Source organism: Bos mutus, chromosome 10 (assembly GCF_027580195.1).
Source record: "Bos mutus isolate GX-2022 chromosome 10, NWIPB_WYAK_1.1, whole genome shotgun sequence".
Lineage (NCBI taxonomy): Eukaryota > Metazoa > Chordata > Mammalia > Artiodactyla > Bovidae > Bos > Bos mutus.
The window spans coordinates 75699374-75712469 of record NC_091626.1 but is presented as its reverse complement, the minus strand read 5'-3'; the positions used below and the strand labels follow the sequence as shown (position 1 = coordinate 75712469).

At 40.5% G+C, this 13096-nt stretch overlaps 1 protein-coding gene across 7 annotated transcripts in view; it reads left to right on the top strand.

Annotated features, from left to right (window-relative positions):
• The window catches only part of CDIN1 (CDAN1 interacting nuclease 1), a 235667-nt gene extending 225054 nt beyond the window's left edge, over window positions 1-10613 (top strand). For 5 of the 7 annotated variants that reach the window (XM_070378260.1, XM_070378258.1, XM_070378261.1 and 2 more), the window contains one exon: window positions 4451-5838. In XM_070378260.1, the coding sequence (XP_070234361.1) occupies window positions 4451-4580 (130 nt within the window). In that variant the 3' untranslated portion in view covers window positions 4581-5838. Of the gene's footprint in view, window positions 1-4450; window positions 5839-6916 lie in introns of those variants that run through there. The other 2 variants (XM_070378257.1, XM_070378256.1) reach the window with 2 other exon arrangements.
• Window positions 10614-13096: the final 2483 nt, after the last annotated feature.

The following is a 13096-nucleotide window of genomic DNA, read 5'->3' as shown; positions in this document are numbered from 1 at the left end:
ACCTCCCATTTTTTTCAAGAGGTATTTGTTATTTTTGCTAATTTGGTAGTATGTTATTTGCAGGCAAAATTACTTGTTCAAGAGTCACTCACATTCCACGCTGTGCTCCACAGTAGTTTTTAAAATCATTTGGAGGCTTTGGTCTTATTACTTGACCATGAAAATAGTAACTTCCAAATTATAGTCAACCTTGAAATGTGTTTACACAGTCAATTTGGAGATCCATACATATCCCATTACCCAGTATCTCCAGCCTGGTAGGGAGGGCTGCAGTCCTAGTAGCAGACCAACCCTCTGCTTTGCACATTTGCTCATATCCAGGAACTCTATTTTCTTTTAAATTCTGTTGATAGTCTCTTTGATTTTTATTGGTCACAAAGGTTGTGTGTGCCTTCCCAGTGATCTCATTCTTATCCAGTAGACATCAAAAAAGGTGAAATCTCTAGGTGCCTAAGCATGTACTTGCCCGACATAAAAATTTCCTAGGTCTCGGTTCTCTCCCGGTTTTATACCTTTTCAGATGGAAACACTAGAGATGGGTTGCTTGGTTTTTCAAATTCTCAGCCCACATGCTCCCTTCTGTAAGTTCCAGTAATCAAGGAATTGATCATACAAGGTTGGTTAATATGGTCAGCCTCTTCATAAATGGATAAGTTGCTGAAAGGTTATCTTGCCAGCATCTGATAATCTCTGGATCCTGAGCTATTGGAGAAACATCAGAAATGCACTCAAGGTGTTGGGAACAAGGCGGGTCTTGTTTTCTCATTAAATTTCCAAACTTGTCACCATCTGTAGTCCCCATTATTTTTGTCATTCAAAGACTACATAATTTGAAAGCCTTCATCTGCCAATCTCTGTTTACAAAGGGAAGTTATTATATTTCCTTGTTTTTGATTAATTAAGATATACTGTCAGAGCTTTTGAGTTACACGAGAGAGCTGGTATTACCCAAGTTAATATAATGTCACCCAGAAGCTAGGGAACAAAGATTTAGGTGGTAGAGCCTTATTATGAGTCATTTCCCATATGTACTAAAAATAGCTCAAATATCTGTGTTGCTACCTTTAGAGAGTCCTCCTAGCAAACCACTGCATGAAACGTTCAGATTCATAATCTTCCATTTATTTTTGTTTAATGTATTTATTTGAATTGGAGGATAATTACCTCACCATATTGTGATCGGTTTTGCTGTATATCAGCGTGAATCAGCCACAGGTATACCTGTGTCGCCCCCAACCTGAACCCCCCCTCCCTCCTCCCTCCCCACCCCATCCCCCTGGGTTGTCCCAGAGCACTGGCTTCGGGTGCCCTGCTTCGGGTGCCCTGCTTCGGTGCATCAAGCTTGCACTGGTCCTCCATTTTACATATGGTAATGTACGTGTTTCGGTGCTATTCTTTCAAATCATCCCACCCTCACCTTCTCCCACTAAGTCCAAAAGTCTGTTCTTTATGTCTGTGTCTCCTTTGCTGCCCTGCATGTAGGATCATTGGTACCATATTTCTAAATTCCATATATATGCATTAATATACAGTATTTGTCTTTCTCTTTCTGACTTATTTCACTCTGTATAATAGGCTCCAGGTTCAGCCACCTCATTAGAACTGACTCAAATGCATTCCTTGTTATAGCTGAGTAATATTCCATTGTGTATATGTACCACAACTTCCTTATCCATTCATCTGCTGATGAAAAGACGCTCAACATCACTCATTATCAGAGAAATGCAAATCAAAACCACAATGAGGTGTCATCTTATACCACTCAGAATGGCCGTCATCAAAAAGTCTACAAACAATAAATGCTGGAGAGAGTGTGGAGAAAAGGGAACCCTCTTACACTGTTGGTGGGAATGCAAACTGGTACAGCCACTATGGAGAATAATATGGAGATTCCTTAAAAAACTGGGAATAGAACTGCCCTATGACCCAGCAATCTCACTGCTGGGCATATACCCTGAGGAAACCAGAATTGAAAGAGACGTGTACCGCAATGTTCATCGCAGCAGTGTTAACAATAGCTGGGACATGGAAGCAGTCCAGATTCACAATCTTGCAAAACATTTTCTGGTTGCTGGTTTCATCTGTTTCCTCACAAGTGAAACACAAGTCTACTTTCTTGGTCATCGAGGTGTTCCCCAGCCTGATTTTAATGCCTAGAAATTGCCGTTTTCGTGAAGAGCCGTCATGCCTCGTGTCCTTTGGCTTATGATTCAGGTAAAGAGCAGGCTGCTCTCTCTCTCTCAGTGCTGGTGATATGTGTTTTTGTTTTATTAAATCTTTAAAACACTGGGCTTGTTGTTTATGACCTCTATATATTCTTTTGTTCTTTTCCATGACTGGTTAGATTGCCTTTTTTTTTCCTCCCTTTGTAAAAATATGAGCACCTTTCTAAAGAACATCACAGCTTCCAGAATGGCTGCGTAATAAAACAGGGGAAACGTGTTGAGGTTAACATTAGGTTTCTCGAGACTGTGACTCAGGGCTGCTTTACTGATGGGAAGGTTTAGAGCCATCTCAGACATGATCCTCAGAATCACAGATCTTCCTGCTCTTGCCAGACTTGTTTTGACAAACCCAAGATCATCTGATACTAGTCACAGAGCTCTTCGTGAAATCAAGAAACCAAGTGGTATCCATTGCAGACAGTTTTTTGTGATTGAGAGTTACTAAGAAACCCCAATGGAAGCAATACCTTGTTTAGGTGTGAGCTTCACCTGATGGGCAAGTAAGCACAGTGGGGAGGAGTGGCAGCGGTCGGGGGTGGGGGTGGGGAGGTGCGCATACCTCGCATCTTAGGTGCCTGATTCTTCTGACCACAAAGGAGACTCTTCAGAGATACTGAGAAACAAAAGCATGTGCAGTCAGCCCTGAGGGTAAATGTTGCAGGGCCTGGTACTCCAAGGAATTGCATCCTAGATGGCTCCTGTGCCCCAACCCCACCCCCCGCAACATGTTCAGTTGTTGAGAGCCGCCATCTCAGGATTCTGTCCCTGCACAGCGAGGATGCAAAGGTTTCAGTTAATCTTGCATCCAGCTTGGCTACCTTCCTGATGTGGATCCCCAAATAAACCATCCCACGACATCCAACTGAACTTGTTCCTGTGCATACAGTATTTCGCAGCCCATCCTGTGCTGTTTGTTTTGGCAAGTACACTTCAGCATGTAATAAATCATGAAAGGAAAAAGCCTTTTGGCCTAGCTCGCTTCAGCCCGCTGTAATGTCAGAATACAGAAAGCAGTTCTGTTTTTAGACATCCTTTTACTAACCCAACATTCATAATTTATGATTTCACTGTAAAATTCCTGCAACACGACACCAAAAGTAGAGCTGCCCTTTAATTAAGTACTCTTGGTAGGAAAAACGTGAAACTGATGTGCAAAACATCTCTGTGTGCATGGTGATTGATAATGATTACATCTTTATGAACCCAACCTAGAGGTCTCGACTTCCTGCTGACTACTTCCTGAGTGTGCTGCTAACTAAATTGGAGATAATTCGGAGGCATTATTTAGAAATACTGAGGTTTTAAGCCTGCATCTCTCAAGACTTTTTCTCAACTCTACCTGGCATTATTCCTTGTTTTCGTGATAAGAACCTACAGCCCAATTTCATGCCATGTTCAAGCTTAAGAGAAGTTGTAGTGCAGAGAGAGGAGGGTCAAGAGATTTCTTTTTAGGATCCCAGTTGTCATGTGTGTGTGTGTTTTGGGTTTTTTTAGACTAGAAAGAATAGGGCAGAAAGAATTTCTGGCCCTATTGGTATATTGTAAGAAGAAGACTTTGAGCCATTTCGTTTTTTAAAATTACTTTTCAAACTTTTTTTTTTTCACTTAATTGAAAATAGGTAAGTTTAACCTTTAAAAGGGTGCCCCTGAATGTGAAAGTGTTAATCGCTCAGTCATGTCCAACTCTGGGACCCCATGGACTGTAACCCACCAGGAGCCTCTGTACATGGCGCAAGCCTCCAGGCAAGAATACTGGAGTGGTTGCCATTCCCTTCTCCAGGGCATCTTCCTGACCCCCGGATCAAACTCCGGTCTCTTGCATTGCAGATTCTTTACCATCTGAGCCATCAGGGAAGCTGTGCTCAGCTGTACCTCTGAATGCTAAAAGGCTAAAAGCCCAAGCCTGGTGCTCCCCAGCTCAATGCTACTGCAACTCTGTTTTATCCTTCATCAGCTAAGTCAGCATAATACCTGACTGAGAGGAAATCAGGATAGTGAAATAGTTCAGGTTCCTTGAAAACAAGGTAACAAATCCATCCAAGGTGGTAACATTTGCATTAAATAAACTTTTTGATCCAAGTTCAACTACTTTCAGTCAGAATCATAGCAATGGAAACAAAAACTGTGTAAAGTCATTTAGTCATCTTATCCATGCATCAGTGATTACCTTTTTCTGGAGTTATGTCAGTACTACCCGTGTGTGTTTTTTTCTCGTGTTTCTGCAGGTTTGGGCCAGGCTTAGTCATCTACTGGTACGGGTTCATCCAGGAGCTGGACTGTAACCGGGAGAGGGGCATCCTGCTCCATGCCTGCTTCCCCACTGACATCGTCACCTTGTGCCACAGTGTTGCTTGACCCTGATGAGCCTGGAAGAGAAGCTGGGAGGAAAAGGTGAATCCGGAAGCAATTTTACTTTCCTGCAGCGTAAACTCCTGGCAACATCTGCCCTGAACTTCAGCTGAACTCTCGCTGCCCGTGGTCACACCACTACCTCTTTAGACAAACATATCAAGAGTTTCTGTTTTCCTTCATCCCTTGCTCATGGGAACAGCCAAGAACTACAGACACAACCCACTCATTATCAGCATTTCTGTCTCTGTCAAACAGTTAGTTTATAGATAGTCATAATCTTTCTTCCTTCCGGATGGTTTCTCCTTATATACTGAACAAAAGAAAAAATGTGGAGACTGAAAGGTGTGATTTTTCAATTCTCCGCCCAGTTACCAAATTGCCCTCTTATTTATTTTTTGGCTAAGCCTGCATTCATTCTGTCTCCCTCCCCATTTCTCTTCATGCACACTTACAGATACCCAGGATTGCATTACCATCGTGGAGTAACCTCTCACGGTCCTAGCAAAGCCAAAGTCGTGAAGGCTACAACTGGATTTTCTCGCTCACCTGCAGGGGCTGATCTTGCTGGGAGCCTGTGCTTGTTTTGTCGTCTTGGTGGTTTCCTGACTTCTATGGCAGTAAGCCAAGCTGAAAAAAATGTATTTGATGAGAATTTCTTCTTTTTATATTACTTGTTTGAACACCAAACATTTTCCACTTATCTCATTTAAAAGCATTAGTTACGTTGTGTCTGGAAACCACGCTTCTCTTTTGGATTGGGGGCTGCGGGCAGATAACTGAAGCTCAGGGCCAGCCTTGAAAAGAGTTTATTTTAAAACACAACTAGTTGTCTGTAGGTATGGATGGTAGTTGGTATTTTTATGAGTAAAATTTTTCAAAAGTGCATTCTTTACCCTGCTTTATATCTCCCATTTATACCACATAATTATATAACACTCAAATAAGTTAGGCATTAGGGAAGTTCAGCTTTCAATGAATTAAGTGTACCAAAAATAAACCTAGAGCAATTTTCAGGTTAGCAAAATAAAAGAAGTTTTGTATTTGTTCACTTTCATTTATTCATTTTTTGTACTGCAAACCAAATTTCAATCTGAAGAAAAACATCAATATAAATTCATTATAAACCTATCTTTTAGGAAGGTAAAAAATTAATCCATACCCAGAAATGTATTTAATAAAATTTTCCCCCATGTTGACATTATATTCTTTATAATGTTGAGTGAGTTTGGAAATATTAGTAAAAATGTAACTTTTACAAACACCCTCAAGTTATGTGTATTGCTCGGTTCTTTCAAAAGACTTAACTGTACTGTCTGCACTTTGTTCATTTTGCACCTAAGAGGGTATGCAGACGTCTGCCTGTTACCTTTCCTTTTGAAGAACAGAAACATGTCGGGTTCAGGCATGGATTTTAGCTCTGTGGTAGGTTGCGTTAAACAAGAAAGAGGGAGAAGATGAAATGGTATGGTATTATCAGGCAAACTTGTGCTTCAGTGTAAAATTCACCATACAGGTTTTGTGAGTAAAATAGAATGATTGGGAACCAGTGCTGTTGTTTTTGATACACACCACACACACTCACACTTGGGAACCACTGCTGTTGTCTTGATACACACCACACACACACATACACACTTGGGAACCACTATTGTCTTGATACACACACACACACACACACACACACACACACACACACACTCTTAGACCAAACTGTTGTTAAAAGCAGTTTTCATGGCATGCTTTAAACTGATTTTTCTTCTTTAGGAGTAAGTTACATGGATCTGCACAGATGTTGAAAACCTTGTTAAACCCTCATCAAGGATTTGTTTATTTTACATTAAACAAATTTATGATGAAGGGGCACAAATAAATTTAAAAAATGAAAGAGGTGCTTGCTCCTACCTGGCACCCTGACATAATATGTTAGGAGAAGGTACCAGTGTTCTCTGGCAAAGGCACCACCTTTTCTGTATGGATGAGGTTTTTAAATCTGGCCCTGAAAAGTGGGAAAGAAACCAGCAGTAGACTGTACATATCATGATAAAGTTACAAAGTTATTTAAAACTCAGCTTTATACAACATAAAAACTAATGTGATTATAATGTGTATTACTTTTCAGTAGACATTGGAGGAGTGGTATTGGGGGGACTGATGTTCCTAGACTAGAAGCCGAAATCCTCCTTGTCCTTTTATGTAAGAAATACTTACCTGTGCTATTAATATTTCTATGTGTGTTTGTTTACTTGTGTGTTTTTTTTTTAATTTAGACAGTATAAACATCACCCCTAAAGAGTAGACATATGGTGACATTTTTTTTTTTTTCCTTCTCTCATCATTAGAACATTAACGTTAAAGTCAAATCCTACTTTATGGAGATCTCTGCAAACCGTGCTGATGAATTAAGCCAAGTGAGAAAGCAGGAGTGTGTGTACAAACATAAAACTCAATGATGTTCTCTCTGGCATATGTAGACCTGCCAAGCGTCTGCTCTCACAAACAAACAGGAGACACTGTTCGTTCGAAGCTCTCAGAGGGATGAGTTCAGAGCAAAGCTGATCCAGCGCTGATACTTCACAGACTTGGTCCCACCCCATTTCTACCCCAAACAAACAAAAACCAATGAGACTTCTTTTTTCTTTTTAATTTGCATTGGGCAAGGTGTCTGTTACCTCTTCTAAACACTCCTAAATCATATATAAAAGGGAGGCTCGGGTGCAGAGTAGAAAACTGGCTCTCCAGGGGACATCATTTTCCTTTAAGCCTAGGTGTGTAGGTGCTCATTATTGGCAAGGCTTAATTCCACTCTGGAAAAAGATAAGTTGTCAAGTCTTTGAGGGGTGCACTCACTCATTAAAGCCACCAGGGGATTGCTTAGCGCCCTGGATGAGGTCATCCACTAAATGGGCCCCGGTGGGCCTCACTAATTAACGCACAGCGCCCAAGTGAACAGTTAAGTCACTCGCCCCTCCCTGAGGAGCTACACCCAGTGTTTCCTTTCCTCTCTGGAACCAAGATACCTGAGATGTCTGCTCTTTCTCACCAGCGGGCCCCCCCACACACACACACCCTTTACAGACCTGCAGTTTCAGTTGAATTAAATCCGTGCTGGCCTCCATTCCCTTCCTCTTCCCTGTCATCTCCCCTTCTCCAGCCTTTGCAGTTTCTTCCCACGTGGACACACATTCGGCACTTACTACAACTCATTGAAAAAGACTCTGATGCTGGAAAGATTGAGGGCAGGAGAGAAGGGGACGACAGGATGAGAGGTTGGATGGCATCACTGACTCAATGGGCGTTAGTTTGAGCAAACTCAGGGAGATAATGAAGGACAGGGAAGCCTGGCGTGCTGCGATTCATGGGGTCACAAAAGTCAGACATGACTGAGTGACTGAACATCAACAACAACACTATCCCTTGGTTCTTTTTCTCTCTGGGAAATGATCCCAGGACTGAAATGCAGCCCGTCTGAATCCTGATCCATGTATTTTCAGAGTCCAGGTTGGGGAAGAACAATTGGCCTAAACCCTCTGGGGAAGAGCACACGTAAGGCTCCTCTGTGTATCCAGTGTTCACAGGCATCTGTGGCACTTGCAGATCGTAAAACCTGTAACTAAGATATTTCCAGGGTCAAAGAGAGCCTGAGGTTTAGGCTATCCGTAACTATTTTGGCAAAAAGAGTCCAAAGAACATGTGAGGTTTACTGATATTTCCAGGCTGAATGGTGATGTTTTAGCTGATTAAAATTACTAATTAAAATAGTAAAATGTCTCTGATTCAATTAGAGAATCACGGCCTAGCTAGTTCATCTTAGAGGAAGCTTGCCATTTTCTGTGTGATCTGCTGGGAGCAAATTGCCTCCTAACTATAACTATTTTGTGAATAGGATGGGAGGTGAAAATCTCCCAGTTGGCACCTTCTCAGTTAAGGTCAAGGAACAAAGCCGGCTTAACTAGAGAGGAAATTAAAAGGCAAACAATAGGAGTTTGCCTGCACTGTCACCATTTATAGCGAGATCCTCTCTGGACCTGCCTGGTAGGTCACCCTCAGGTTAAGGAAAGGTCCCAGTGACACAGTTCAGACCCTCTAATTGTATTATGCCAAACTAACCTTCCTATATATAGTAAAAATGGTCTGAAGATGTTTTATTAAGAACATGCCTGGATTGCAAAGATTAAGGAAGATGGAATTATGAATTAAATAATAACCAGAACAGCTTGCGTTCCCCTTGTGTTTTTCACTTTCCTGCCATTGTTTTGAACATGGCTGTGAGACAAAGAGCTGCTTAGGTCAAGAACTATAAATTACGGTTTTCATACAATAGTCACCCACTAAAATGATTTCAAAGCTTGATCAAAGTACTTCAAAAAGACTTTTAAAACTTTTCCACGATGCAGGGGGAGGGGACAGACTCATTTGATGCTTTAATTTGCTTCAGTCAGTCTAGCAGCGTTCCATCTTGGCGTCATACCTACTTTATATAAAATCCCACTCATTAGTTAGAGCAATCCAACTTGTTCTTATTGTTGTCTCGTGTACAAGTAAAGGGGATTTACGTTTCCATCTAGTTAACTGGCACAACTAAACCTTTGGAGGCACTTGTAATGGAAGGAAAAGGTGCACATAATCCTGCTTTCAAAGAAGCATAACTTGACAGCATTTAATCATGATATGCAAGGTGTTTAAGACTAACTCCCTGATTAGAATTAAAGTGGATATCAGTGGATTTAGTTGGCATCTTAATAATAGTCATGGTAGCAGATAGATTTCGTGTTTCATCTCTTTTCCCTCACCACTTGCATTTACTTGGAGCTGTCTCATGTCATAAGCAAGGATGATGAGAAGTACCCTAGTGGTAGATAAATTGAGTAAATTCTAGGCCCAACCATACATAAAGACAGTGTGGGATGGCTGCCACAATGCTTCCCTGTCAGGTAATTTTTATTTTTTAAAAGGAAGGTCATTTTGAAATGCTGACGTGAAATATAACCGAGTCAATTAAGTAATAACAATGGAAGTTCAGAGTTTAATTGAGGCCTGAACATGAAGCCACCGACCGTTAACCTAAAGCAGTCATGAATTCCCCTGAAAACAGCCTCAGTTAAAGGTATTTCTCGAAAAGCTAGCACTTTTTTCTTTAAAAAAAAAAAAGTGTCCTTTTTATATCCAACACAGATACAGTCAGAAATTACAATTGAGTGTATGTAAAGTGGACTGTTTTTTAATTTTAACTGAAATTTCTTTTATAGGGAAAAATCAAAATTTATATAATCCCAGTGACCTCTGCAGGAAACCATAGTTTTGTAAGCAATCCAAAAGTTGTAAGCACCTTTTATTTGATTGTGCCACGTTTATCTCAATTGTTGACGTACCTCTCTCTGTAGTTGTTCACTGGCGAGCTTCTCTGACTCGACTGTAAGCTCCATGGAGTAGGAACTGTGTTTATCTTGTTCACCACTCTATGACCCAATAGCTAACAGAGCTCCTGGCACAGAGCAGGTGTTCAATAAATGTTGAATGCACAAATGAATGACTGTTGAGCCTAAATGTGCTCTTACTCACTTGCATTAAAGGAATAATTGGAGCCTTTTTATTTTAACTTTCTCATTTTCTTCAGCTGAAAACTAGGTGTATTTATTGGAATCAGAGAAACACATCATATATTTTGACGTTAATTAATTACTTTGGTGAGAATTAATTACTTCAGAAACCCTCAAAATCTGAAATATGGCAGTTTCATCCACCAGAGTATTTGAGGATGCATACTTAGTTGTAAAGGCTTCCCTCGTGGCGCAGAGGGTAAAGAATCCTCTGCCAATGCAGGAGACACAGTTTGATCCCTGAGTTGGGAAGATCCCCTCGAGAAGGAATGGCTACCCACTCCAGTATCCTTGCCTGGAGAATCCATGGACAGAGGAGCCTGGTGGGCTACAATCCATAGGGTCGCAAAGAACTGGACATGACTAAAGCAACTTAGCAGCCACGTATACACTTAGTTGTAAGAGGAATTCCTGTGCTTTCATTGTGTTTGCCTTAAAATTAGCCTTTGTACATTATTGTTTATCCAATATATTGATAAATTAACTCAAACATTTAAATTTTTTGTTGTTGTTTTTTTTAAAGGCTTATTAAGGCTTAGCTTTATCTTTACATTTCTATTTAAGGAAGTTTCCCCTAAAATCAAGTCAAGGCAACTATGTTTTGTACACAGATTTGGGGATATTTGGTGAAATTATTAGATTAACTGCAAAAAATGGTGCTTTCCATTGCTCGCTTTTATACTGCTGAGCCGGTGACAAAGTGCTTCCTGGCCATAGAAGTGTCTGCTGGCTCAGGAGAGACGGGTTCTCTGGTCATTGGCCAACAGGATCTGACTTGGGAGAGACACTGTCCATGAACTGCTCAGTGGGTGTTTCCCTGTTAGTCATTAATTCAGAGTATGTTATCATCTGAAAGCCAGAGACATTTGGCATATGTCCTCATATTTTGAAGACTTATGACACAAAAGGAGCTGGAACTCTCACATTACTTCTGTGCTCTGCTGGTTTCCCAGGACTTAATTCACTGGGGCCATTTTGGGACGTGATTCCTTCCATGAGTGTCTCCGGAGAGAACTGACACTCAGGACAGATATCGCTGAGACTGAATCCTCTTTGGCTCTGCGGGATGTTTCCATCTTATATTTTTAGCATTTAGGGTCTTGAAGACATGAATATTTATCGAGTCTCTGATGTATGTTTGGCAGGCGATAGTCCATGGGGTCTCAAGAGTCAGACCCGACTTAGTGACTAAACAGCAACAGCGACGTGTGTGTTTGAAACTATCTCAGGTGTTGTGGGGAATTCAGAAATGTGCAGTAAATGCTCATCTGGGGGAAATAAATCATTACTTGGGCTTCCCGGGTGGCTCAGCCACGGTGCACAAATCATTACTTGGCAAAATGAAAGCAAAAGATTTGAAAATTTCAGAAAAGACAATTACAGTATAAAAAGGAAAGAGGCAAACCTGTGGGGCTTTTAGTGAGATATTTTACTTCTAGACCTTGGGCAGCAAATAATTTTCTATATGCTGTGGTAGCTGCATTCACTACTGTTGAGAAGGGTTCCGAGGCTGAGTCCAGCTCAATGGGAAATAAGGCTGTGATCAATTCTGGGCACAAGTCTTTGGAGTGGGTAGTAATCACATAGATGCCACATATTTTCTATTCCTGCCCTAGGCCATTCATGTTTAGTGCAAATATAAATAAATTCTAAGCATTTGGAACAGAACTCATAATCTTGTTCATGGGCCTGAATAATAAACAGTAACATTTTCATTGGTTCTGTAACATCAAGTGAAGTATTAGTAACATCTGTCCATGGCTGAGATCTGTTTATCAATTCATATAAGCAAAATATTTCAATAGGAATATGATTTAAAAACTCAAGATAAACACTTTAGAAGGCCACAGATAATTATTGCTCTCAGTAAAGTAAACACCTACAAGTTACATGACGTTATTGAAGAGAAACACTGGGTCTCTACAGTTTGGGCTGTCCATAAGGATCTTGTGATTTGAGGATTGTCTTCTATTAGATGGTCTCACATACTCCGTAGATTTTTATTTTTACTGTTTGTTTTCCCAGTAAATGCAAGCTGGGGTTTCAAGGTCAGCTGCAGAACAGGCCTTCCTTCTCTTTCATGGTCCTAATATCTTCTAGATTTCAATTTCCTGCTTAGTGCAGTGCATTTTTAGAAAGTAGTCATTATATATTTGTTATATTTGTTTTAAAATATGCTTCCAGAGAGAAGTGTTGAAATATTTTCAAAGGTGAAAGAGATGGGTATGCTTTACATGGTAATGCACTTTTTGTTAATATACTTACCATTAAGCCATAAATAATGTTCCTAAAACCTTTTAATTGAATCAGCTCATTAATTCTGTCAGCTAAACTAATGACAATCATTGCACACAGAAAATTAGTAGGTAAAAAGCTAAAAATATTTTGTTGCTTGCTAATTTGAATAGAAGAATCCATCTTGATTTTCCAAGTTACAATTTTTTAAAAAGCATTTTGTGGTAAATGAAAAAAAAAAAAAGAAAAGCAATTCAGCCTAACAGAGGGTAATCGAAAAGCAGAACAGCTAGAAAGATGGCAAAGTGGACATAAGTGCATTGCATGTCAATGTAAAACTCAGTCTTTTGGTAAATTATTTTCATCTTACTTGCTTCCCCACTATCCTTGAAAGTGTTTCCCAATGACAAAGGGGTTAAAAACAGCAGCAGCAGCTTGGAGGCGTGGAGTGAGCAAAGAAGCCCATGTGAGAATTGAATTGCATTTTCAATCGGTTCCCTAAGAGGTGTGCGGAAAGGAAAATTGAGCCATTAAGCAAAGAAGAGATGAGTTTGACTCATAGACTCAGAGAATTTTAGAATTGGAAGAGACCAGAGACCTCATTGTACAAGTGAGAAAACTGGAGTCGGGAGAGGTCACATGACTCATCCAAGGTGACAGAGCTAGCTAATTGGAGGCAGGACGAGA